We start from the raw sequence: 27962 nt of genomic DNA, 5'->3' as shown, positions 1-27962 counted from the left end.
GAGGATGACAACCTATTGTTTCTATCAGTTGCTCCTTTAGCTCAAGTGGCAAAGGTCTGTGTGGTGGAGCTAAATGTTCCAACCCTGCTGATGACACAGTGGGTGTCATTTTGATGCCATGTGATAGATTTTCTATTTTTGCAATTTTTTTTTTTTTTAATCTAGGAGGTTGTACACAAAGAACTACATTGAAAGAACATTATTAAGATTGGAAAGTCAAGCACTTAAAAGTTAGGCAATGCAAAGGTAACCTTAATTCTGGTAACCTTAGCCCAACTCCCCTGTGCATGTTCATGTTGATGCAGTTTTTAATTACATTATCACATACTATGTTTCCACAGAATCGCTGCCTCATTCAGTGCATAGGATGAATGGTGCTAAATTAGCATGCAGCCTTCAATATATTGTTGAATATTCATGATTCAATGTGTGGCCCTATTTATTTACTGCACACTATTCATATCCTGCTCTGAAGACAGAATTAGTAATTTCCACAGGGGTGTCTGAGTGCATCACAAACATGATTTGATTTATTTTCAAAACACCTCTGTGAGATGAAGGGATATTAAAATAAATTCTTCATGATGCGAAGGATAGACCAAAGGGCGTGAAGGACAATTTAAAGCTCACTTGACCATCCATGATCATAAAGAAATCCTGTACATTAGTTTTCCTGTTGTAGGATTACAAAACAGATACCATAAACTTTAATTTTTATCAAGGCTGTCATCTTCAGTTTGAGTAATTATTAGATTTTCCAGGATCAGGAGGTCATGTTTTAAAGTGATATATGTGTTTAAAGTAAAGTTTGAGGTCTTTCAACTTTAATGTTCAGTATATATGCTTTTTAGTTTTTTTTTATCTTGATGTATAGTATTTTTCTATTTTGATATCTTTATTACAAACAATATTATTATTATTTTATTTTATGCTTAACAACCATGTTTATTCTTCTTAATTTATGAAACTGAGAACTAAAGTTAGGCAGAGAAAAATCACTTTAAGTTGTGATTTTTATGAGGTCTAAACTCAGAAAAGATTCCCTTTTCAATTTCAAAATACTGTTTTCATGAATTATAAAATGATGTCAAGACTTTATAGTAGCTAACTTCATAAAACTTACAAAATTGTATAACAGGCAGTAAATAATGCATGCTGTGAATACATTCAGGTCCAGTAGCAATATGTTGGGAGCAGTTAATGTGGACATTTGGATTTAGCTGAAATTTGTAACAGGAGAATAACAGAATATAAACCTAAATGTTTCTAAGAGAGTCCATCTAAGTAAAACTGACTGCTTACCTTGAGTGTCCTAGTCAGACTGTGTATGTTGGGGACTAGGAGTATTATTGTCCTATTCTTAAGAATCTCTGAACATGTTTTTCTAAAACTCTGTGACTATATAGATACGGACATTATTGTTCTCAGCTTCTTATACCTCATTACACTTGGAGTCAGTTTTTCAAACATGGGTTCAACAGGCGCTTCCAGAAGATGCACGTGCACTCAAAACCTATATTTGCATGTGCAAATCAGACATATGGGCATATAAATGAAAATGGGTAGTTACTGTCAGCATCCAGTTATTGTTTTTACATGCACAAATGCTAGCCTGCCTGCACAAGTACTGATCTTTTGTAGACACCACAGCACGCACAATTTTTTTTTTGCTATCACTTCTGTTGTGTTTTTACTGAAAAAGATGTGCCTTTGCAGAATACTTATTTAATTTATGATATTTGAAGTTAGAGGAGGAGGGCTTTGTCACTAACCTCAGTCTGCTTTTATTCATACCTCACCAAGCACTGCATTTTGGAAAAAATTGCTTTGCCCTTAACAGGGATGAGACTAACACAGCCAGAACCATCTGGTTAGTTATTTGTTACTTAAATACAAAGTTTCCCCCCCCCCCCAACTATAATCTAATTCCTGCTGCTGACGCTACAGATTCTGATCCAAGAATGTCCTCTATTGAGTGGTGCAAATGTGATTTCATATGATCTCACATAAGCTGTAGCCCTTATATATTACATTCATTATACATGATTCCACGTTTATTCTCCATTAAGAGAATAAAACGGACATGTTTATATTCTTAATCTAGGCTTTTTTTTTCTTAGTGAAGCACAGAAGCCTCCCTGTTGGAAACGTTATAGTGGAATGCTGTATCAGGAGGGAAGCAACATAGCTCCTCTCCAGCTCATCAGCTCGCATGAACTCCCCTGCTTTCTGAGAACAACAGTATGTCAGAATATTGGGGAATTCAGAATGCTGATTGGCTGTTGAGGAGATAATGATTTATAATGAGCATTTCCAGTGGCTATCTGGAGTATAAAGAGTTTATCATTGCATTGCATTGCACTTAACAGTACAAACATAATGATCCACACAACAAACAAAAGTACACAGGGTGTGGGTCTTACTGCTGTAAATATTTCGCTTCCTGGAATGACGAGTTGCTTTTCTGTACTGATCCCATCTACTGTTTTTGTATGCATGTAAAACCTTCTGGCAATGATTATAGAATCAATGTTGCATAATAGATTACATTTGGCCATTTATCTCTGGGATCTAATTTTCAATCCAACCAAAATGAGTTGCTCAATTTGTGTATTAAAGAGTATACATAGTCAATCTAGTGAAGAAAATGAATCCCTTCTTGCCCCTACAAAAGCTCTTGGAAAGAACAAGGTCTTGCAGAATATGATAGGTTTACATTTTCCTGTGCCTCTGCCTTAATGTCATCTCTTAGGTTTCATTAACAAAAATTAGTCTCTGAAATTTTATTTTTTGAAGCTAGTAACTGTAAACAAAAATCAGAGCATTTCCTTTATTGTTATATTTTAAATTTGCGATTAGATTGCTGAGATTTAATAGTTTATGGTGTGGTGTGTTAGAGATGAATGTCCTGTGGTTTAAAACAGAAAGAGAAATAGAGTGATGGATAGGACCTGTAGTGGATTGTGTGGTGCCTAATGCTAGAAGCAAGAATAAAAGGAAATAAATAGTGTGAGGTATGGTTTAGGTAGATCAGTAAGGACATTATTTATTTTAAAGTTTCTAGCAGGTAGCACAGATATTTGACACATTCCCATTCCCAGTACACCTAGATGGTAATGATTCATCATCAAGATGGAAATTCAAGATTAAAGTAGGTGAAAAACACTGTGAAAGTGCTTTGTCACCCAGAGCTGTTAAATTTATGCCTACATTAAACAATGAGCTGATGTTCTGTTACATATAGGTAAGATTTTAATAAATGATGGCAATCTCAAGAAAAATCCAGCCTCTGGTTAGTCCTTGAGCATTATGCAGTGTATATATTTTTAAAAGAAAACAAAACAAACTTTTAAAAATATGTTTTCATGTTAGGATTGTCCCAGAAGTACAGTACATGAATGTGCAAGAGCATTTTCTTTCAAACAACATACTTTCAGGGGATTACTATGTCAACATACAAACTCCCTTTTGAATTGAAACTTGATATATTTTACGTTTGAGCCCAAGAACCAATACCTTTTTCTTGCCAGATCTGAAAAAAATGCCATGAGAATTTTTCAAGTTACATACTATTCCCCAAAACATTTATATTATATGCAGAAGCTACCTGACACTTCCCATTATTAGACCCTATTTTCATTTGCTGAACTTTAAATGTTCAGGCTGAAACTTTCCATGATGGTTGTCTGCCTTAGATTGCTTTTTTGGTTTGTTTAAGTTTTAACAAGTAGCTTCAGCCATTTCTGAGAAAAAAAGTTAGGAGAAAATACATTGTTTTTGCTTATGTTTAAAAAATAGTTTTATTGAGAAGCTTTAGCATATCCCCATTTTGTAACAAGGGATGGAATTGGTGGGTGGGACGATGGCAGTGGCACTGGGATGTGCCTTTTGCCATCCCAATTAAAATCTGCCCAAATTTGGCCACATTATAAGCCTCTAAATAATTCCAGTTTATACGTGGTCAGTAGAGACTTGTTAAAGTTTGGCAGCTAAGTTCTCTTCAACTTTTGTCTGTACTTATGGCATGCTCCATCCCTAGGGCTGCAGGAACTGAGCAGGACTTTCCCTGTAATGGCTCTCCTGGCTGTTAGAGGCCAATGTGGAACTGGTTCAGAAACTGAAAGCATAGAGTCTTTCCTTCTTGTACTCAGTGCTCCCCTTCTGGTACCTAGACTGTGTGGCAGAGAAGGAGAAAGTAAATTGATTGGGGTAGAGAAGGAAGAGGAATCCCGGGACAGGAAGAGAGTGTTGCTAGAATCAGGGGCTAAAGAGTGTAGGGAAGCCAAGGAGGCAAGGATAGCAGGTGTGCAGGTGTGTGGATAGGAGCAGAGAGTGAGGTTCTGGAGTTATATAGGCATAGAGCTAGAGGATGGCAGGAACTGTGGGATTATTAGATGGATAGAAGACAGGAGTGGATAAGAACAGAGGAACAGACTGGGGAAAGGGGGTCTATAACCATGAGAGCACCCTCCTCTACAGAACCTGGAATTGAACCCAGGAGTCCTCACTCTTTATATTCCTCTCTTGTCAGCAAATAATTGTGAAATCAATGGCAGGTGTGTGTCTCATCCACTCTCTCTAGTATCTGGTCCATATAGAGGATAATTGTCTACTGCTGCTACTAATTACTAAGTAAGCTCAAGTGGTAGAGGTCTATGCTGTGAATATAATTGTCTGAATCCTGCCGATGACCCAATTTGGGGCTCAGTGTGGTTCTACATGACAGATTTTGGGTGTTTTTATTTTTTTTAATTAATAAATTATATATAAAAATGTTAGAAATAGCTTGCAAAGCCAAGCACTCCAAAGTTAGAAAATGCTATGATTAAGTTTACCTGTGTAACCTTAATTCATCCATTTTTTGTGTATGCATTATGATACACTCTGTAACAGGGGTGGCCAACCTAAGCTTGAGAAGGAGCCAGAATTTACCAGTGTACAATGCCAAAGAGCCACGGTAATATGTCAGCAGCCCCCCATCAGCTCCCGCTCCCAGCGCCTCCCACCCACCATCAGCCCTGCCTATCAGCACCTCCCCCTCCTTCCCCGCACCTCCTGATCAGCTGTTTAGTGGCATTCAGGAGGCTTGGGGGTGGGGAGGAAGAGCAAGAGCACTGCAGACTCAGGGGAGGGGGCAGGAAAGGGTGGAGTGGGATAGGGCCTGTGGCAGAGCCAGGGGTTGAACAGTGAGCATCCTCCCCGCCCCCGGCACATGGGAAAGTTGGCACCTGTAGCTGCAGCCCCGAGGTCGGTGCCTATACAAGGAGCCACATATTAACTTCTGAAGAATCGCATGTGGCTCCAGAGTGACAGGATGGCCACCCCTGCTCTATAATGACATGATTATATACTATTTTTTTCCAGAGGATCCCTGCCTCATTCAATGTAAAGGATGGATAGTGCTCCACAAATTAGTCAGGATTGTGTAGTGAAGGAGGCTGCTATTTGTAGAACACCTGCTTGATTTGTTGCAGATGTTGGAAGATGTGTGGGGGCAGAGAACTGCAAAAGCTAAAGGATGGTCTAATTGTTAAGGCAGTTGTATTCTGTCCTGGAGAAATGGATTCTATCCCTGCCTCTGCCACAGAGTTCCTGTGTGATGCTGGGGAAATCTCTTAATCCAAACTGCATCGTTGGCCAGTAATAGTGTGTTCCTCATTTTCTGGATACCCAGCGTGAGAAACCTCAGGACAGATTTGCAAAAGTGTTGAGCAATCACAACTGCAACTGAAGTCAGTGAGAGCTGTGCTCTGAACATAAACTGTACTATATAATGCTAAGTACTCTAAAAAATCAGGTCATAGGTGACTTAAGTTGAGCTCACTTCTCACAGTTTTGTCCTTAATCTTTCTGTGCCTCAGTTCCCCATTTGTAAATTGGATTTAATGCTGCCACTTAACCTCACAAGACATTTGAAAGTTAAATTCATTAATGTTTGTGAAGCACTCAGATACTATGATGAAAACACCATAGAAACATCCATGAGGAAATTAATATTTTTTATTCAGTTCAGGGATTGGATGGTATATATTAAATAAGGTATAAGGACATACATTGAATATGGAGAAGAAAAGAAATATTGAATAGCTGCTGATTCACTGCATGAGGCGGGGTTCGTGTGGAAAAAACAGTATATGGCCATGAAATTAAAGATTGTATCATAGTGCATAAACACAAGGAGACCACATTACGATTGAATGGGTAACCTTAATTCTGGCATTTCCTAACTTTTGAGTGCTTGAGTTTGCAATCTCTTGCTGATCTTTTAATATAGTTTTGTTAATGTATGTCTATATAATTTATATGTATTGTTATAACAATGCATACAAATGCATTCTTAGCATACATATGGGAGTTAATTGGTGCATGTAGTTTTGTATATGTACCCATTGCATCCTGCTTTGTAGATTTTGACCTTAAACTAATGGCCCAACCCATTTTGGAAGGAAAACCCCTCTTTAAACATTAAAATAAAATACTCTACAATTAAAGCAAATTTTTATCCACCAAAAATTGGTAAAATTTCTAGCACATACATTCAGTGTGATCGTTTAACAGTAATCATATTTAAATGTAGACCATTAGCTTTATTCTGTAGACTAAAAAATAGCATGTGAGGGTGTAGACTTCATCTGCAAACAAATTCCTGACACCTGTTTTATTTTAATACAGGAACTACAGCAGGGTGCTAACCATGCAGTGATACCAATGAATAAATTTTTTTCTTACATCTGAAGCAATCCATTTTGATTTCCCCACAATATAGAGAGCCAAAACCTTTTCAATCATACTTTGTACATGACATCCCAATGGTCTTGTGGTTAGTGCTCTGTGTGGATTGTTTTTTAGGTCAGCAGAAGGCAGGAGCAATGGTGGAAGCAAAGCAAAACCATTCTAAAGCCTATGAAGTCAAAAGGAGTCTTTCTATTCATTTCAGTAGAATTTGGGTCATACGAACATAAAAATGGCCATACTGGATCAGACCAAGGTCCATCTAGCCCAGTATCCTGTCTTCCGACAGTGTCTAATGCCAGGTGCTTCAGAGGGAATGCACAGAACAGGTAATCCTCAAGTGATCCATCCCCTGTCACCCATCCTAGTTTCTGGTCATAAACTCCCTTAGTGGTGAATTAAGCAGGCTTTGTGAAAGCTTTGTAACAAAACTGGAAAATGACTATGATTATCATAAACAAGCTTCAGCAAACTTCAAGTGAGATTTTTGACCAGGCCCCATTCCCAGCACGTATTGATCTCCCAAAATATCAGATGTCTTCTTGAATTAAATGGTGCTCAAGCTTCCCATCCTATCCCATCACCTATAGTGTCTTTTGGATACTTATTGTGGATAGGAAGATCAGGGCTAGTTCCATCAGTTTCACAATAAAAGCAATGAAACCTGTTGGCTTTCCAGTTCTATCCTATTTTGTTTCGCATTTCAAATTCAAATGAACTCAATACTCAGAGTGAAACTGTAACCACTTAGCGTTTAAGGCTAGAAGGGACCATTAGATCAAGTCTCACCTCCTGTATATCACAGGAAATCAAATTTCATGCAGTAATGGCTGTATCAAGCCCAGTAACTTGTGTTTAGCTAAAGCATATCCTTCAGAAAGACATCAAGTCTTGACCTGAAGACATCAAGAGATAGAGAATCCACCACTACCCGTGGTAGTTTGTTCCAATGGTTAACCACCCTGACTTTTTTTTTTTTTTTTTTTTTAACAAAGTGCCTAATTGCTAATTTAAATTCTCTGGCTTTATATTCCGTCCACTGGTTCTTGTTATGCCTTTCTCTGCTAGATTAAGGAAACTTTTAGCTCTGGTATTTTCTTCCCATGAAGATATTTATACAGTGTAATCAAGTCACCTTGTCTCTATGATGAGATGTGTAGATTGAATTTTGTAAGTCTTTCACTATCTGGCATTTTCCCTAGCCCTCAAATGATTTTTGTGGTCCATTTCTACACCTTCTCCAGTTTTTCAACATCCTTTCTAAAATGTGGACACCAGAAGTGTACACAATATTTCAGGATCAGTCTCTCTAATACAGTATACAAAGATAAAATCACTTCCTTATCCCTACTCTCACTGCTCCCTTGTTTACATTACCCAGGATTACATTAGCTTGTTTGCTACAGCATCCTACTGGGAGTCGATGCTGAGTTGCTTGCCTGTTATGACCTCTAAATCCTGTTCAGAATCACAGGGAGGAGGGGTAGCTCAGTGGTTTGAGCATTGGCCTGCTAAACCCAGGGTTGTGAGTTCAATCCTTGTGGGGGCCATTTAGGGGTTGGTCCTGCTTTTGAGCAGGGGGTTGGACTAGATGACCTCCTGAGGTTCCTTCCAACCCTAATATTCTATGATTGCTTTCCAGGTTAAAGTCCCCTGTTCTATAAGCATGGCCTGCATCCATTGTTCCTAGATGTATAATTTTGCATTTGGCTATATTAGAACACATTTTCTTTAAATGGGCCCAGTTTACCAAGCAATCAAGATTGTGCAGTATGATTGCCCTGTTTTTATCATTATTTATCACTCTGCCAATCTCTAGAAATGCTCCCATTTGATGACGATTCCCCATTGACAACTTCTTTATTACTTTTTGAGATCTGTCTGTTATCCAGTTCTCATTCCATTTAAAGTGTTCCTTTTGATATATTGTAGCATGCTAATATTTTAATCAGAATGCTGTGCAATATTAAGTCAATGTATTACGATGCTGCAGTTACCTTTATCAGCCAAACTTGCAATCTCCTCAAAGAATGAAATCAGGTTTCTTTGATAAAACCTATTTGCCTTAAACCTATGTTGACTGGCATGAATTATAGTCCTATCCTTTCATTTTTTATCAATTGGACCTCTTATCAGTTTTTTCATTATTTTGCCTGGGATTATATCAGGCTGACTGGTGTATTGTTACTCAGGTCATCTCTCTTGCTCTTTTTGAATATTAGCACAATATTAGCACTTTTCCAGTCTTCTGGAACGTCTCTGGTGTTTCAAAATGTAAAAATTAATACAAATGAGCCACAGATTTTCTCAGCCAACTCTTTTGGGACTCTTTGATGCAAATTATCCATGTGATAAGTGTATATCATCCGACTTCTTTCCAGAAAAAGAATTGAAATATTTATTGAACAATATTAACAATGAAACATGCTATAAAGTTTTCCAACATCCACGCAAACCAAACCTGACAGATTTTGAGTAGCTCTTAAAAGGAAATATTTTCCCTTCTCCTTATAGCTTTTCCATGTGATTTAGCACTTGGATTAATTATCTTTGTAAGGCACCATCTGGCCATATTTTTTTTCCTCCTCATACATGCACATATTTGATTGAATCATAGAAATATATGGTCCATGTCTGCCACACTGAGGCAGAACCAAGTATACCTAGACTATCACTTACAGGTGTTTGTCTACCCTTTTCTTACAAATCTCCAATGATGGAGATTCCACAACCTCATTTGGTAACCTATTCCTGTACTTTACTATCCTATAGTAGAACCTTTTTCCTAATAGCTAACCTAAATGTCCCTTGAAGCAGATTAATCCAATTACTTCTTGTCCTAACTTCAGTGGACATGGAGAACAACTGATCTCTCTTTATGACAGCTCTTACCATATTTGAAGAATATTATTAGGTCCCCATGGTCTTCTTTTCTCAAGACTTAAATATGTCCTTTAAGAAAAAAATACTTTTCCTCACACGTCATGTTTTCTAAACCTCTTATAATTTTTGTTGCTCTCCTCTGACTCTCTCCAGTATGCCCACTTTTTTTTAAAAGCATAGCACCAATAACTGGACATAATATTTCAGCTGAGGCATCACCAATGCTGAGTATAGTGGAACAGCTACCCCCCATGTCTTACATGGCACAATTTTGTTAATACAATCTAGAATTATGTTTGCTTTTTTTGCTTCTGCATCACATTATTGTTTCGTATCTGATAAGTTGTTGTTATGTGGCCTTTGTTGTTATGGAGTGGAGGAGAATAAAATGGCATAGAATGAATATCAAGCAGCTAGAAATAATTCCTTGAGTTTAAAATAAAGGTATCAAATGTAGTTAAAGCTACATCTTCTCCTAAAAGGAACAGTTAATCTCGCTGTTTTCTGAACATGATTCTTATTCCAGTAGTCCACCATCTCCAGCAACAGCTGATAAGACAGCTGTTTCTTTTCGTAGTTTGCAGTACATGCAGCTGCATTTCAAGAAGCTCTCAACTCTCTCATTAAAGTCATTGATATGAGCAGCTTCTCCCTCTATCATAATGAGTGTATCATTGATTAGATTATGTGAGTGCGAGTCTGCAGTAGGCCCTGTGCTGACTCAGTTTAATATGCATGTTCTTACTATCAGAATTACAGTCTGGTCAATCTGGGTTCTGAAAGCCACCAGGCAAAGCGTGCAGGTGCTCTGGCTGAGGTACTGCATTCATTAAATATTAATGAATGTGAGTAAATTTGAGGTGACAGCATCTAGGTGACAATGCAGAGGATGACCATTTTAGTTCGGTTTTCATTCACTGGATCAAAATGAAACATTGAGGAGGCAGAAGTGGTTTTGTCTGTCTGTGGGCTATTTTAGTTTCATTAACCTAAAGTTAAGTTACAAATTCTTCCAGGTAGTAACAGTGCTGAATATATCCAAGGTTTAGTTTAGTAAAAGTAATGTCAACCAAGATATATTTGAATAAATAGCTAAGGAGCAAGACTGAATTTTGCATTCTGAGAGAACTGCAAAGTTGGGAAGCACAGTGAAATCTGTCTTAAGTGGAAACTCAAATCAGGTTGGAAAGATAAAGGAAAGTTACAGAAGTAGGGTAGTATTAATCACATATTTAGGAGTGTGGAATAGATTAGATAGGGAGGGGAAAAGATAAGCTGGCGGTATACTATAGAAAGAGCAAAAGAATGAGCATTAAAGACAGAAGAAAGTGTATACCAAAGGGACACTTTCAATACTAATTGTCATGTATTAAAAAAAAATTACCTAGCTTACTAATAAATTATTAACGATATTTTAAACAAGAATCCTTTAATATATTTTTCTGTTTAATTTTTGCTATTCACTCAGTTTTCACAATGCAACTAGATACATTTCACTTGCCTTTGGTCAGTTGCATTGTTGGGTCATTGCACATTCGCTGAATATTGCATATGCAAGTGAAATGTATCTAGTTGCATTGGCAAAACTGAGTGAATTTTTAACTTGCAGATAATGAAAATATATGTGCTCTTTTAAAATCAACCGAACCAGTTGATTTTAAGTTTGTTTTTTAAATCATGGCAACATTTCTATTGCTTTCAAACTTTCTAGAAGTTTGTTTTACAAAACAAATGTCAGATCTAAATTGAACAGTGTCTCTTTAATTATTTTTTTAACTAATTTACAGCCTAGATCTAAATTTTCATGTAAGAGATGTACCTGATAATCTAGTGAGTTAGAAATTTGTCACATAATATCATTATGGTATTTCTGAAGCAGTTTAAGAATATTTGATGACCTTTTAAAAATTTTATCAAGCAGTTTTGATTCTTTAACATCAATTACAGCTTCCCATGTACTCACTTTATCCACTGTGACAAAGTTACATTCCATGAAGCAACTTTTTCTATAAAACCTTTCATCTGCTCACCCAGAGGAAGCTGAAAATTATCTGCCTCATGCATTCTGTGTCTTGGGGCTGTATTTAAAAAATAATATGCCTTTTCCGTGCCATTAAATAGATCTATTTCTAACACAATGCCTTTTTGGAAGTAATGTCATAGTTTTATCACCTAACAAGAGGTTATGTGATCTGAATACTACTGACTTGAAAGGTTTATGGCCATCATAAGCAGCCGGGCATCTCCGCTGCCTAGAATATGGAATAAGACTAAAAGCTTTTTGACTATGATTTATTGCCTAAAGTTTCCCTGCAAGGCTTTATGCACCTTTAATGGAATCTCCCTGTCGACTCTCATACTCAGTGATACCTATTTACCTAATTTCTTTCGAGATAATTTATGCTGGCATTTCATTTTATGGCTAGTATTCAAAGCTTAAATAAGGATAAACTTTCAGATTATTTTCATGTACATTATATGTGTGTTAATGTGCTACGACAAAGGAATTCAGGTTGGATCACTACCAGAACTTACAGAAAACAAATGAGAGCAGTGTACAGCTCACGAACAATTATGATGAACTCCAGAACTATCCTACCCTTAAAAAGTCAGTTTCACGGAAAGGTGTGAATATTTAATCTCTTACAGAAAAATTATTTGTATCATAATATGCACACCTATCGCTGAAATGTCATCTTTGCTATGCTTTGTTACACTATCTCAAGATATAATTATGAAAAATTAAAATCAAACAACCTTCTCCTCTGAGCAATATAATCAGAGGAAGTAATGTGGCAGTTGTGACATTTTAACTGATAAGTAAAAGCTTAATAATTAGTCAGGACAATAGATGTTAGATAATTGGTTTTAATATACCCCAAGATGAAATCAAAGCATGTATCACATGAAGGGAGAGCAGCCTCATTTCTTTTTTTCTCTTAAATCTGAGATGATGCTAATAGAACAAAAGAGTCAGGCTTACTTTGTCAGATATATTCTATCACATGAATACGAATTGAAATAAGTCATGGTTCTTTTTTAGAAGGTGCATTGTTTTATTCCAGTACCAAGAATTATTGACGACACAACATTGTCCCTATCACTTAGGAGTATTGTGTTTGTTTTAGAAGTACCAGAACAAACTATACCATAAGGGATATGGTTTCTTCTTGATGGGTGTATATCTATGTGCAGCTGTTGCCTATGAGAGTTATCACCATATGAATCAAGCAGAGAATGGCTCTCCCAAAAATGACATTATTTCTGAACAATTACTCTTATAGCTATAACAGGGAGCAGTAAAAGTGTACTGCAACTACCTTCCTAAAATTCACTCATGATGTCTGTACTCATTTATACAGTACTATGGAGACAGGCCTGAAACGTGCCTAGAAATGAATCTTTAGGGCCATATGCAGGGCTGGCTCCAGCGTTTTTGCCGCCCCAAGTGGCCAAAAAAACCCCTACAACAACAACAAAAAGCTGCGATAAAAAAGCCGCGATCGGCAGCAGGCCCTTCCATCCGAGAGGGACTGAGGGACCCGCCGCCGAAGAGCCAGATGTGCCGCCCCTTTTCATTGGCCGCCCCAAGCACCTGCCTGCTTCGCTGGTGCCTGGAACCAGCCCTGGCCATATGTTGCTCTGAGACCACACATGAACATTTCATTTATATTATTATGAGTTTCACCATGGATGAAGAGCAGTATTTGACCATAACCTTGGTAGATGTGAGTCCTGAGAAAATCTGAATTAGGATCTGATATCACTATTAAATTTACCCAAAATTCCAATAAAGGAAAACTAAATGGTAATGAGAAAATTCAGAAACACATAATTTAAAAAAGTATTATGGGAAACCTGTACCACGGATTAAGAAACTTACCCAGTATCGCACAGAAAGTCTGGGACAGAGTTGGGAGCAGAAATCAGGATTCCTCACTCATGACATAAGGGCAGCTATTCATATTTTTCAGAAGAAAATACTCTGAAAAGGCAAGCCTTAGCCAGTGTCTGTTGGGGTGGCTAACACTGTAAGCAAAATTATAAATGTTCTATTTAATTTGTTATAACCACCAATCAGAAGCCATGTGAACCCACTGCCAGCACTTACAGAAAGTAAATAAAAGAGAGCAGTGTATTGCTGACTAATATCAATGACAAGCATCAGATCTATTTTACCTCTGAAAAGTCAGGTTCACTAAAAGATGTGAATATTTAATCTCTTGACAGCAAGATTATGTGTGTCATAATATGCACTGCTATCACTGAAATGACATTTTTGTTATATTTGGTTACACTATCTAAAGATAACACAAAAAAACCAAATATATGCAAAAATTCTCACCTGGTTTCTGGTTTCATGACTAAGCCAAAACTCAAATTGGGTTCATTTAGAAATATTGCAAACTGTGTGGGTTTAAATGGTCAGAAGGAAACCAAATGAAACCTGATGGTTTTGAATCCAACCTTTAAATTGAAATTCATGCGGTATGAACTCATGATCACAATTAATAAAAATGTTTGGAATTACTGCCTTTAGAAGCCAACTCTACAGAATCCCCTTCCTACCCTTGAGCAGCAGCAGAGCCAGTAGGAGGAATTCTCAGTGGATATCCTGACCAGGCACCCAAGATTGTTGGGTTAATGCGAAAGGAGGTTACCTGAGTTGTGGCGCTAGTGTGCGTGTATCAACCAATCGATTATTGGAATTAATAATACTAGGCAGAGGAACTTCTGGGGATAGTCTCTAATAAGGGGGATAAAGAAACAGATGACGTGTATTGACATAATGAAAATTAGGCACGAACCCCTGCAAAATGAAACTGTTGATTCACCATCAATTTGTCAGTTAATATATTCTTAATAAATGCAAACTATAGAAAGGCATTTTGAGGAGTTAGAGATCCAGAAATTTGAGTTTGAGTTGTATTTCATAAGGTGTCAGGAGAGATCATTGTTTTTTCTCCACTTGCCAGGTTTCCACAAATGGATGTTCAGTTTGAAACCTTTTAATTTAATATCATAAATGGCAATGTTGAAACAATTTATTTCTTACTAGATTAGTATGCAAACCCAGAAGAGAATTTGGTGTCTTTTTTGTTAGGGTCCCCCCCCTTTTATGAGGCTGTTTTGAATTAAAATGTTCAGCCACCGTAGAGATTCTAGAAACTTTTCTAAGCTTAAGCTTTCAATTGATTTCCACTTAGTCTACATTAGAACCAAAGCAACAAAATGGTATTGAAAATGTTTTGTTTAGCCCTGTGATTAGAAAAACCAATGGAGAGGGAAGGAAAGCTTATTTAATCACAAGCTGCATAATATAAGTCCAGAAAAAAAAATGACAATACTTCAGTGAAGATAAAAGCTAATAGATAAAGGTCATCAGCTATTTTTTAGATGATGGCCATTGAAGCATGTGAGTCAAGAGGTAAAACTGTTCTATGGAAAACATGAAAGAGCATTTTTTTATAGAAAACAAGTGACTTTTTCTGATTCTCGGTGGCCTCACCCTGTGTTTTCTTCTGAAACATAGTATACTACTTATTGATTGCTGGCAATATGATGATCCAGTTATGTTGGCAAAAGGAAGTTGTTAATTCAACTGCAAAATTGTTGAATTTCTAGTCATGTGAAAAACAAACAAGAAAGATCCCATCATTTGTTTCCATCCTCTACCATTTCAATATAAAGAAGAAAATTAGGACATTGTAATATCACGTGATGGGGCAGAGAGGTCCCATACTGGCAGTGAGGGCTTTAAGGATGCTAGCAAGCTCTCCACTGCTAATGAAAGGGTTGGGGAAAGCCTGAGAATCCATATGGTCCTACCCCACTACACCTGTAGCCAATCTTAGATGTGTAAAGGAGAGCTAAAAGGAGAACTAGCCTAATTCACTGTTGATGAGGAAGGAGGGTAAGGCCTCTCCTTATGGAAGAGAAGCCTGGTTGCAGCCTTGAGACAGAGTTTGCTTGGCAGCCAGACCTGCCCTCCTAGAAAGGTAGACCAGACTCAATGGAGTGGCAGGGGTGAGGGGCAAGGTCACTGGCAGAAGAACAGACTGTTTGGGAGACCAGCCCTGAATGGAAGGGTGAGGCCCCACCGAAGGTTTGTGGGATGCCCCTGTTTTGAATCGAGTTAGAGATTCCTGATTACTTTTTAATAGTTATGCCCTGAAAGTCGTAGGACTGAGGGGTACTCTGGCTAGCAAGCCAATGCACCACTACACTGGACCTTATCAAAATAGAGACATACCAGCACAGACCCACAGTGGGGTGAATTGTGTCTGGAGGGGCCACAGGAGGGTGCCACTCTGATAATGTGGCACATCATTTGAAGTTTGTATTTTGGCTGTTTTAAGGAGCGCTTATGGCGGAGTGACTATAATGACAACAGTTTGATGACAGCACAATGTAGTAGGATACAGGAGACTTCATTTTGAGAACAATGTTCTAGCACCCTCTCCTAGGAGTAGCATGTTATTTTTCTTTCTGTTCAAAGGGTACAAGAAGCTGCATTGTATAAGAAGATTCATGTCAGACAATCTGTGAAATGCTAATGGTATATTTATGAGAGCTGTATAGCTGCCTTCCATAAAGAGAGAAAGAGCAGTGGCCACCAAAGAAGGAAGATGAATAGAAGGCTGAACAATTGAAAAATAGGTTTTAAAAATGCATGTTAGTAATTTATGGTCAGGTATTGGGAAAATGGTGCCCACCACAAAAGCATAGAAATATATTTATAATTTGTAGTTACACTGCATTTTCTTTACTTATAAGTCATCTTTTGTAACTATTGAGTATGTGTGTTTTGCTAGCCATTCAGAGCTTCTCTGGCCTATTGTGGAGGTTTCTGATTATGTTAAGAACACTTCTTGTTCAAAGGGAAAAGCTCTGGATCTTGGCCAGTATTACTATTTAATAATTGTATATTGTAAATATGTAACTGTTTAATAAGAAGTAGTTTTAATCAGGGCTTTGGAGCTGTGCTCTGGCTCCACTCCAGCTCCAGGCAAAAACCTGCAGCTCCGCGCTCCAGCTCCAGCTCCGGTCTCTGCTCCAAAGCCCTGGTTTTAATGCATTATATAATGCATTTCTTGACCCAAAAAAGACATGCTTGGAACATGGCAATTCTCCATTTTAATACATGAGAAGAATTTTCATCTATGATATTACTTATAATAATCATGCATTTTTTCCACCTTGAGCCTAATAAAAATGCAAGAGTTGAGTACTGGGGTATGGCTGAGTGATTAGTTTTTGTTAAAAATAGAATTTGAAGGGTATGTTCCTTGTAGTGCCTTTCATCTGTAGTGCAGATGTGGTGGATCCTCCATTATTGGAATCTTTATATCAGGACTGGATATCTTCCTTAACTTCTATTTGAGCTATAACATATTTTTATGGACTTAATGCATAAATTATTGGCTCAGTGTCTTTGGCCTAATGGTCCACTCTTAAAATCTGTGAAATCTGTATTTCACATCCAAGCTGCAGTTTCAAAAAGCAATGCTAAATCTTCTTCCCACTACAGTTTATCAGGTATGTTGTGGTATTTTCAAGCTAGTAAGTCAGTTTTTCTAAAGCTGAGGTTTTTTCCCCCTCCTTTCTTCATTTTTTGTCTTGTATAACAAGTCTAAAAACCATATATATCATTTTGCATTAATCAGATTCTTTGTATTCTGTATTGAATGCCTTAGAGGTCATGCATTTGTTAATGTCATGTCCTTACATGTTGAAATAATTGGGGGAATGGTTTTAATTTTCTTTTATCTCGTGCCCCCACTTCCACCTTTTTATTGTTCAAATGCAGGAGTTACAGCTCAGAGCAGGAGGCCTTAAATTCATTTGGGTCACATGCTGTCCTTAAGAAAAACTTTGGCGAGAAAAACTAATTTTTAAAAAAAAAATCCCTCCAATTTGCTCTAGGGAGACAGCTTTTGAGTCTTGCAGAGAGACCCTGCATAACATTACATAGGGAAATTGAGCCCACAAATGCTGCAGATATTGAATATTCATGCAAAATCGTCTCCAGCCACACTATCCTAGTGCCTCTGCAAGGACACCCTGCTCATCTATGCTACTCTCTGGATCCCTATTTGTGCCCTACCCCGCTGCAGATGTACAAAGGGCAGTTAATTGCTGGGGTGTTAACTACCATGGTTTTTTTTTTTTTTCTTGGAAAGATTGAGTTACTGGGGGTATATGACGTGTAGAGTGTTTTTTCTTGTTTTGCACCCCCGCCCCCTCCTTAAATTCATGCTGGTATCCCCTGCATGTGAAGAGACTACATTGCAGGTTGTTTGCAAAGAGGGGCTTCTAAGGAGTTAAAGGGAAGGATAACGCTTTATTGGCTGTACTTCCTTCTCTTTATAGGTACCACCTTCCTGTGCAGAAAAGGAGATGCTTGGCTCTATAGCAGCAGGACTATATCTAATTGAAAATTTTCTTTAAGTAGAAAAAAAAATCCAAATCCAACCTGTTTCTCTCCCTTATTTGGAGTAACACCATTTAAAATCTATATTTTATACCCTCTCAATTGTTACAATATATATATATATATGCTCTCTTTATGTCAAGTTGGTTTCTTTCTTCTTTCTTCACAAAGAGAATCAATCAATAAGACACCAAGCTAATCTTCCATCCCTACATGAATGCAGTTTATAGCAAAAGGACTAGATCTGCTGCAAACTATTAAACCCTTTTACACAAGGACAAAAGAAATATCATTTAGCAGAACAGCCAAATTGCTTACACATGAGTAGCCAAGTAAAAAGTATTGTACCTTACACTAACAGAGTCATATTAACTACCGTGTTCGTGATTGCCAATGTAATATCACACTGCAAGCCCAGCTCATTTTATGCTGTAAACATAGAGCCCTTTTCTGCCCTCCTCACTGTTGCTGGGTAGTAATTTACTCTGCAGATAGTCTCACTGAAAGCAGCAGGATACCTAGGGACAGACCCTGAGCTGGTGTAAATTGTCATAACTCCACTGAAGTCAATCTCTTTTTGAAATAAGAAGCCAACCTGACTTCAAAAGAGCAAATATAAAAATAAATTATTGAAAGAATATACAAATAGATTTTAAATTGCTGTGACTCAATTTTGATTCCAGTGGCTCTGTTACAATTTAAACCGAGAAGGATCTGCCCCCTTATATAGAAACGTCGTAATGTGAATAAAGAGTGGCAGAATCAGGACCACAATTATTATTAGCTATTTGTAGTGTATAACACATCAATGGGTCACATCTTGAAGATATTAGTGTTGGGAGTTTGAAGTTACTATATGCACAAGGGGCAATTAACAAAGGCACAAAAATTAAACACTTATAAAGCTAATACACATTAATCCAGTAATATGTTAATAATGTATGCTCTTATGTAGAAGAGTGAAGCTTTGACTCCAAAATTCAATAGTGCTACATTTCACTATTGCTACTATTAATTTACACTTTTATATAGAAAACTTCATCCATAGATCTGAAAGTGCTGAATGTGGATAAATGTTCTCCTCCTCTAGTGCAGATGGGGAAATTGAAAGACAGTGAGTTTAAGTACTATGGCTAAGGTCATACAGCAAGTCAGTACTACTAAGAGAGACAGTTTGTGAAATACAATGAGGAGGCAGGCAATAAGATAATAAGAAAAACCCAACTGACATGTTTTCCAGAGCCGCTGAATCATGAACTTAGCAAAAAGTCTAATGGCATTCTCCAGGGCTTACAAAATCTTTTGCTTTCTCTTTCTTCCGTTCCTTTTCCTTGAAATTTGTATGTATTTGTGAGGACAATTGTTTTTCAAGGTGTCTGTGTGTTTGATTAGTTTCTTCCACTGCAGGTTGTGCTTTAAGTATTTAGAAATATATAGTTATATTTAGGCACATTCTATCCCCCCTAAATGGAAGAGATAGCAGAATTTGTATAATTACTTTTTCTCCATCCCACATGTCTAAAATCCAAACACTTAAAGCAAGAATTTCAATTATGGCTAATGATGTCATGTAAATGTAACTCACAATTAATGTGTGTTTGCCCCACAAAGCCCTGGTCTACACTGGGGGGGGGAGGGCAGGATTGATCTAAGTTACGTGAATAACGTAGCTGAAGTCGACGTACTTAGATTGACTTACCGTGGTGTCTTCACCGCAGTGAGCGACTGCTGCCACTCCCCCGTTGACTCTGCCTGCGCCTCTCTTGGCGCTGGAGTACAGGAGTCGACGGGAGAGCACTCGGGGGTCGATTTATCATGTCTAGACTAGATGCGATAAATCGATCCCCGCTGGATCGATCACTGCCCGCTGATCAATGGCAAACATACCATTAACTTCGAAGGATCAGGACTCACGTTACAGCAGTATAGAAGTAAGAATGATTTGTAAGTGCCTCTTATAAATATGTTCTTAAGTGTGTGTGTGTGTGTGTGTGTGTGTGTGTGTGTGTGTGTGTGTGTAAAAACAACAAGGAGTCTGGTGGCACCTTAAAGACTAACAGATTTATTTGGGCATAAGCTTTCGTGGGGGTGTGTGGGGGTGTGATCACTTTTTTCTAAAATGAATAATTCTTCAAAATTCATTACTTGTACTAAAAACAGTAGATGAAAATTATCTTCAGATATAATCTTATCTATATTTCTATGAACATAAACTTGAGATTTGTTGTTAGTAATGGAATATTAAACACACTCTTTATTAATAAAGGGCTAGAAATGTTAATTGCAAAAAAAACATCAACAACAAGCTTTGTCATTGCTTTTCCCATTTTGAAGTACAATAGTTTGATATGAAACTTTTGGTAAATTCGCTGTATTTTGTATATACAAGTTCTTTAGTTTATGAGCCAGAAAATGTAGCATCATAATTATTTCAGGGACTGATATACCATTTCATGTTTTTTTTTCTTGTTCATTTGTCTCTTCTGTTCTTTCTCTCTCTTACATGCTGCAGTTGCAAACATATTGTGGCGAGAGGAAGGTACTAACACATTATTTTTTCTATACTATGATATTTTTTTCTTTTGTGCCTATTACATTTCTTGTTAGCAGTCAGTAGTTCTAGTAATTATCTTTCCATTTGCAGTGTTTTGTTTTGTTTTTAATATCATGGTAATTTAATGCCTTTATATAAGCATGCCATTGTCAACTGCTTTTCTTTATTTTGGGGCAAATTAATTATTTACAACAACTATTTTATTGTTTGTATTTAACCTACATTTGTGTAATGTTAAGGGTTAAACGCATAGGAACAAGGAAACTCAGAGTTAGAATCCAGGCTATTGCTTTGCCCTTAACTTGTCCTGTTGATGTTATAAATCTTTCAGCATTCAGCCTATCTGTAGTTAGAATTTTGACCGCATGGTGTGAATCATTTGTCAAGAGTGTCATCTTGTGCAGCTCCCAGAATAATAGAGAATTCTGATTGGTTAATTAGTTAATGAGACAAGGCAGCTTCTTCTTGATATAAAGTTGTGACTCTGGGAAAAAATTTCATGACTGATTGGAAACTTCTCTGAGAGATACATTTTATGACATAAGCAGTATCAGGTGTTTGTGCAGTTTAGAACACTGTTGTCTTCTAAGGTTTACTTCCAACGATAGGTATTTTGCAGGATCTGAGTTCTGTGCTTTAATATGACTTACCATAGCTAGACACATGTGAAAATGTTGAAGCTGAAGTGTTAATATGACCCTTTATTCTTAACTCTGACTAGCGCTATATTCAATTAAAGTTCTAGGGAAACATATATGTGAGGGTTGTTTTTTTTTTCCAATTACTTTCAATGAAAGACTCATGGTAGCTGAGTTTCTCACAGATTTTACTCTGTACTACAGTGCTCTTTTGCCACAGTAGGTGTTGATGGGTGGCACTCAAATACATTTTTTGTGATTGAATTTTCTGTTCCATAGAAATCAAAGTTCAAAATATAACATTTGACTTGGAAATGGCCTAATTACAAAATAAAACTTAGCACATATTCTTTATACTGCCAAAGTGCTTTACAGATATTAACTAGTTCTTTCAACATCCCTATTTTACGGGGTCCAGAGCCTCAGCTGATATAAACCTGCCAATCCAGTGACCTCAGTGGAGCTAAGCCAAGGTACACTAGGTGGGAATCTGGCCCAGAGAGTTCAAGTGAGTTTTCCAAGACCACACTGAGAGTCACATACTAGGGCTCTTGATTCAGTTGGTGGGGACTGAGAATCTAATGTGTATCACCCTCCAAGCTTATTTTGCAACTTTAGCAAAGGCTTCTCTCTCATTTCTTGTCTTGTATAGAACTGAGTACATTATTGGCCCCTTTTTTGTCTTCTGAGTATAAGTTGAGTGTAAACTTTTCAAGCCTGATCCTCTGTCATCTTCTGTGATTACAGAGTACCTACCACATTTTTATTGCTTCTGTAACAATAGTTATTAATAATAAAAATAATGTACCAGTGTGTAGACTGATGAGAACAGAGTAAACATGTCCCAGACTCTTTTATGGCCCGAGGACTTCTATTTGTGGAGCGGGGACTATACTCAAACACTCACAGGCCAATGGCAGTTCTCTTATTGTCAGGTCAGTCCCTATGCCTTTAAAAAGTATTGGGGTTGGCAGGAAGTTGACAGCAGACATCCAATAAAGGCAACACCAGGAGGAAGTATGCCTTTCCTCCCTTTCTACACTGTTGCAAGACTCCCACCATCCTTACCTTTCCTTTAAGTCCGATATTTACTTATTGCTGCTGTGCCTTGATGGAGTTGAGTATTGACCCTACAGTTAATACAAGCTCTCACAGTTGTAGTTATTGGTCAGCATGGATGCATCTGGACCTTGAAGCAATTATGTGGTAAGGTCCCAGACAACTGGAGAAGGGCAGGCATAGTATCTATGTTTAAAAAGGGGAACAAAGAGGACCTGGGGAATTTTAGAACAATCAGCCTAACTTCGATACCTGGAAAGATAGTGGAACAGATTATTAAGCAATCATTTTGTAACTCCTAGAGGGTGGTTACATAGGGTTATAAGGAATAGCCAACTTGGATTTGTCAAGCCCAAATCATTCCAGACCACCTAATTTGCTTTTCTTTTTACAGGGTTACTGTCATAGTGGAGAGGGGGGAGCAGTAGACGTGATATATCTTAATTTTAGTAAGGTTTTTCACATGGTCCCCCATAACAACTGGTTGAAAGATTGTACTTAGAGTAGTTATCATGGTTCACTGTCAAACTAGGAGAATGTATCTAATCCCATAGGGTGTGTCCAGGGTCCAGTACAATTCAATATTTTCATTAATGACTTGGATAAAGGAGTGGAGAGTATGCTAACAAAATTTGTGGGATAAAAAGAATTTGGGAGTGGTTGCAAGCATTTTGGAGGACAGGAATAGAATTCAAAAGTACCTTGACAAATTAGAAAATTGGTCTGAAATCAACAAAATGAAGTTCAATGAAGACAAGTACTATACTTAGGAAAGAAAAATAAAATGCACAACTACAGAAGGGGGAATAACTGGCTAGACAGTAATACTGCTGAAAAGGATCTGGGGTCATAGTGGATCACAAATTGAATATGAGCCAGCAGTGTGATGCAATTGTGAAAAAGGCTAATATAATTCGTGGGGGAGGAGTGTTGTATGTAAGACACAGGGGGTCTACTTGGCACTGGTGAAGCCTCAACTGGAGTACTGTGTCCAGTTCTGAATGCCACACTTTAGAAAAGATGTAGAGAAATTGGAAAGAATGCAGAGTTCAGAGAAAAATGAAAAAAAAAGATTTAGAAAACCTGACTTCGAAGGAAAGGTAAAACTGGGCACATTTAGCCTTGAAAAAAGAAGACTGCGGGAGGGACCTAATAACAGTCTTCTAATACATTTATAGAAAGGATGGCGATCAGTTGTTCTCCATGTTCACTAAAGGTAGAACAACAAGTAATACTGTTAATCTGCATCTGGGAGATTTAGGTTAGATATTAGGAATAACTTTCTAACTATAAGTATAGTTAAGCACTGGAATAAGTTTCCAGGGGATGTTGTTGAATCCCTGATACTGGAGATTTTTAAGAACAAGTTAGACAAACATCTGTCAGGAATGGTCTCGGTATACTTGGTCCTGTCTCAGCACAGGGTGCTGGACTAGATGACTTCTCACGGTCCCATCCAGACCTACATTTCTATAATTATACAGTGGATAAACATTTGTGTTTGTTCAAATTAGCATTAAAGTAGGCCTCCTCTTCCTCCACCATGACTTCCCAGTAAAATGTAATAGAGAATATCTTCTTCGTAGTACTGAAAGAAATGTGATATATAATAATGAATAACTAAAAATCAGGACATTTGTTAACGTTTTATAGAAATTATTTGAACTCATCCCTCAGAAAAGGATAAGTGAAAAATATGTGGAATTTATTTTCATTTGATCCCAAAGTAAAAAAATAATAATTTACATGATCATTTTCATTAATGAAGCTATTTTTCCTCCCTTGGTATCCTGGTTTTAATTGATTTATCTCGCTAGATTGACCGCACACTTGGTAAAGCAACCCCCACCCTTTCATGTATTTATACCTGCTCCTGTATTTTTCACTTCATGCATCTGATGAAGTGGGCTCTAGCCCACAAAAGCTTATGCCCAAATAAATTTGTTAGTCTCTAAGGTGCCACAAGGACTCCTCATTAATTCCAAGTCTGTGTTCATGAAGCCCACTGGCTTACTCATGGGGCGGAGGAGGGGGGGAGAATGTGAAATCCTGAATAATATCAGTTTTTTTGTTTTAGCTAAACAATAAAAGATCCCATAGGATTAGCTTTATTAACATCATGCACATTATTAAATTGATTACATGCCAGTGATATGGTGCAGTGATATGGTGAGGGCTTGTGTTCAAAAGGATGAGTTGGTTGTATATTTTTTGTTGTTGTTTTTTTAGGGTCTAATTTTGTTCATTTAGATGTGTTTTTGTTCCTAAGGTCTGGGAATTGGGAACATGTTCTATGTGTTTTATGAAGATGGAATCAAAGTGATACAACCCGTAGAATGTGAATTTCAGAGACATATTAAGCCCAGTGAAAAACTCCTTGGGTTTCAGGCAAGTATTTTATAAATTTATTTATAGGGTTTTTATTTCTCAGTGATTCTATTCTTTTAAAAGAAAAATGTCAATTTAATGCTGGTCAAATGTGCCAGGATGATGACCATGGAAAGTGAAGTTTTCTACATGTCCATTGGAGCAGGTAATTGCTACAAACCAATGTGCCTCAATGCTGAACTGTTTTTATTGTTCCCCATTTTATTTTATTTGTCTAAATTAGATTGTCAGCTCCGGAGATCAGAGACCTCTGCTGGTGTAAATTGTCATAGTCAATGGAGACAGTTGACACCAAAAGAGAATCTCTTACTATGGTGTAAGCAGTTGCATCTCTTTGCAATGAATGGTGTTGTACCCAGTTTCATCCACTTCTCTGTGTTCAATTTTTGCGTATGTTTGTAAAGCACTCTGTAAACAGTAGTTTAGTCTCCACGTCCACTCATTCCCTTATTAACTGGGGTGATGGGCACTTCTGATAGGAGCACTTGTGTGCTCGTATCTAAATTAACTCATTTTGTATAGTCTATTATAAAGCCTTCAAACAGTAATAACTCTTTCTCACTGCACATCTGGACTGGATTTGACTGATGGAGCTTTAGATGAAAACCTCAGTCTAACAATCCATGAGCAATCCCCCATGCAATGTTTTCCAATTACCAAAAGTACATTTAAGTAAAGAAAAAAACAAAAAAAACAGAACTGTCTCTATGGAATTTGCCTCTTCAGCTGTCATTAGAGAAGTCATAGTATGCAATACACAACAGCAAGATATATTTTTACTGTGAATAATTATGCTTTCGGCAGCTAATCATGCCTTGATTTGTGCTGCTTAAGTTAAATTAGGTTGACAGCCAAAAATAAGCCAAAGACCTTTCTTCATGGATGGTTAATTCAAAAACTGATTATTGAAGAAATCTCTGAAAATTGTATTGGGTTAAAGTGAAAATGAGAATAGTATATTTTAAATGTATCCTGTGCTTTGTTTAAGAATTTAATGATCTTCAAAATGATTAATGATATGGATAAGTAAGTTTAATGAAAAAAAATCTTATTTCTTTTTTGTAGCTTTCCATTTCCAAAATAACATTCTAATTAAGCTAAGGAAATGTTAGAGAGTGACTCTTTTCTTTAAATAGGAACAAACTTGGTGTCTCTGTAGAATGTATCTTGGTTTATGTATAAAATTATAAGGTAGCACATGGATACATATTTAAAAAGGGGGGGCAGTAGATTTTGCCCTTGAATGTGTGGGTCACCTCCATTAACGTCAATGATAGTGCTGCATGTACATCAGAAGACTGACTTTTTCTTCCCTTGAATAGGCAGGTTAGTGGGGACTTTTTCTTGCAGAAGGAAACATGAGAGTATTCAGACACCTTGGTGTGTGTGTTTTCTTTTGTTTTATTGTTGTTTGTTTTTGTTTTTACAAATACTTGTTAAACTACTCTTCACTTCCCTGTCCAAGAAAAAGGGTTTGATTTTCAGTGAAAGATTCTGGAGTGTAATAGGACAAACAGAAGTCCACTGCGATTATTTTCTTCCTAGAAGAAGGATTGAAGCATGGATTTAACAGAATTCCCTATATACACTCTTAATATCAAGACTGCAGCTGTGTGCTACTCAAAATAACTCATTCAGCAGGAACTTTAGATACACTCTGCAAAGGCGTCCGTTGTTATCTTTCCCATACCTCTTTGGAAAAAGCTCTGGGTTTGCTCTAAATAAAAATTCAATTTTGGTGTAGTGTCAGATTTCATCAACTTTCAGCTTGTGCTTATTGACTGGTAAGGATTCATGTCATGCATTCTCAGTTATTCTTTCTTCCTGCTTCCTTTGCCAGAGAGCTTTACTGGGTAGGATTTTAGTTATATCTACTTTTATAGTATGCATACATTTTTGCCCCACCACTTAATATACCTACCATGGATAAATTTCCATTATTTAATTCTTTGATATGTCTACAAGAAACCATGCAGTGTTTTTTTTTTTTTTTTTACAAAGCCTTCTAAATATAAGCCCTTCAGTGGAAGCGAATGCACAGTTCCTTGAATTACTCTTTTTTTAAACACCTTTCTGATGTAATGCTCCATACACTCCTTAAACTCATATTTAGGGCTCTTTGGTAGCTGTGTACGCTCTGTTCAGTAAATTAGATGTCTACATTTTGATGAGGAAAAATGTAGTTTCCCACCAAGTATATACTAAGATTTTATTGGCACTCATTCTGTTGAGCCTCAATCCAGCAAAGCATTTACACAAGTGCTTAACATTTAAATCAATGGGACTACTCACATCTTCAAAGTTAGGTATGCGCTTGAGTACTTTGCTGGATTGAAGCCTTGTTTGGTTGCATGCATCCATATTTGGTTCAGTGGCATCCCAAACTTGCTCTGTTTTCCCCCCCAGAAAAATACAAGCCTACACTCCATTCAGAAATTTCTGAATGTATTGATTCCTTTCATTACATTTGTGCCAGAGGAAAGTGGATCTCTCTTATTCTCAGAGTAATAATGAAGTACTTAAAATATTTCATAGATGGCTTTGGTTTCATTGGCCTTGAAAAGTTCATACTGATGATTGTGTTTTTGTCTGCTGTGATAAGTCCTAGAAGCCCTAAAATTCTACCGTTGTGTAGGGGATCTTCTGCCCTGCAGAGTGAAAATCATTGAGTTACTCTTAAAACAAGCAAAAAACTCAAATCCTCTCCCTTCCCCTGAGGCTGGTGAAAACTCAGGCTCACTGAAGTCAATAGCAAAACTCCCATTAGCTTCAGTGGAGCCAAGATTTCAATCCTTGTCTGTCCTTTACACAATTATACCAGTTCATGACAGCATTTAAGCGCATAAAGTTAAGATGGGACCAAATTCTTTAACACTATTTTTTATCCTGGAATTGTGTTGTAATTGTTGTTGTTAAATTACAGTTTTAACATTTTAAACCAGGATCCTGTCCTTCTAAAATGAGTGCACATAATAACAACATATACAGTATCTTGTACAACCTGATACCAGCCAATTTTTCTGGTGGCAGTATTCACATTCCTCTCGCTTTTCCAGGTTGCTGGTCTATCTCCGCTGAATTATACTAGCAAACAAAGGACTAAATTATGAAAGGGAAGCTATATTTCACTGTATACTTTGAAAAATCCCCGACTGGGTCAACATGCAAAAAGGCAGTTGTACTCTTTGTGAGATGTGTGGGGTGCTCACCCTGATTTCAGACTGGAATCTTGTCCCAACACTTTTTTTTATGGAAAATTGTTTGTGTTGAAAAC

The 27962-nt window shown here is 37.3% G+C and overlaps 1 protein-coding gene across 2 annotated transcripts in view; it reads left to right on the top strand.

The window, feature by feature from the left end:
* FSTL5 (follistatin like 5) overlaps nucleotides 1-27962 on the top strand; it is a 529446-nt gene that overhangs the window by 434807 nt on the left and 66677 nt on the right. Inside the window, exons 10-11 of one of the 2 annotated variants that reach the window (XM_024211556.2) lie at nucleotides 20562-20588; nucleotides 24570-24688. In XM_024211556.2, coding sequence (XP_024067324.2) covers nucleotides 20562-20588; nucleotides 24570-24688 — 146 coding nt within the window. The remainder of the gene's footprint in view (nucleotides 1-20561; nucleotides 20589-24569; nucleotides 24689-27962) is intronic. The other variant, XM_024211555.2, reaches the window with a different exon arrangement.

This window comes from Terrapene carolina, unplaced genomic scaffold, assembly GCF_002925995.2.
Source record: "Terrapene carolina triunguis isolate 2854851 unplaced genomic scaffold, T_m_triunguis-2.0 Scaffold66, whole genome shotgun sequence".
Lineage (NCBI taxonomy): Eukaryota > Metazoa > Chordata > Testudines > Emydidae > Terrapene > Terrapene triunguis.
Note: the sequence above shows the minus strand (reverse complement) of the source record. Positions and strands in the feature narration are given on the sequence as shown.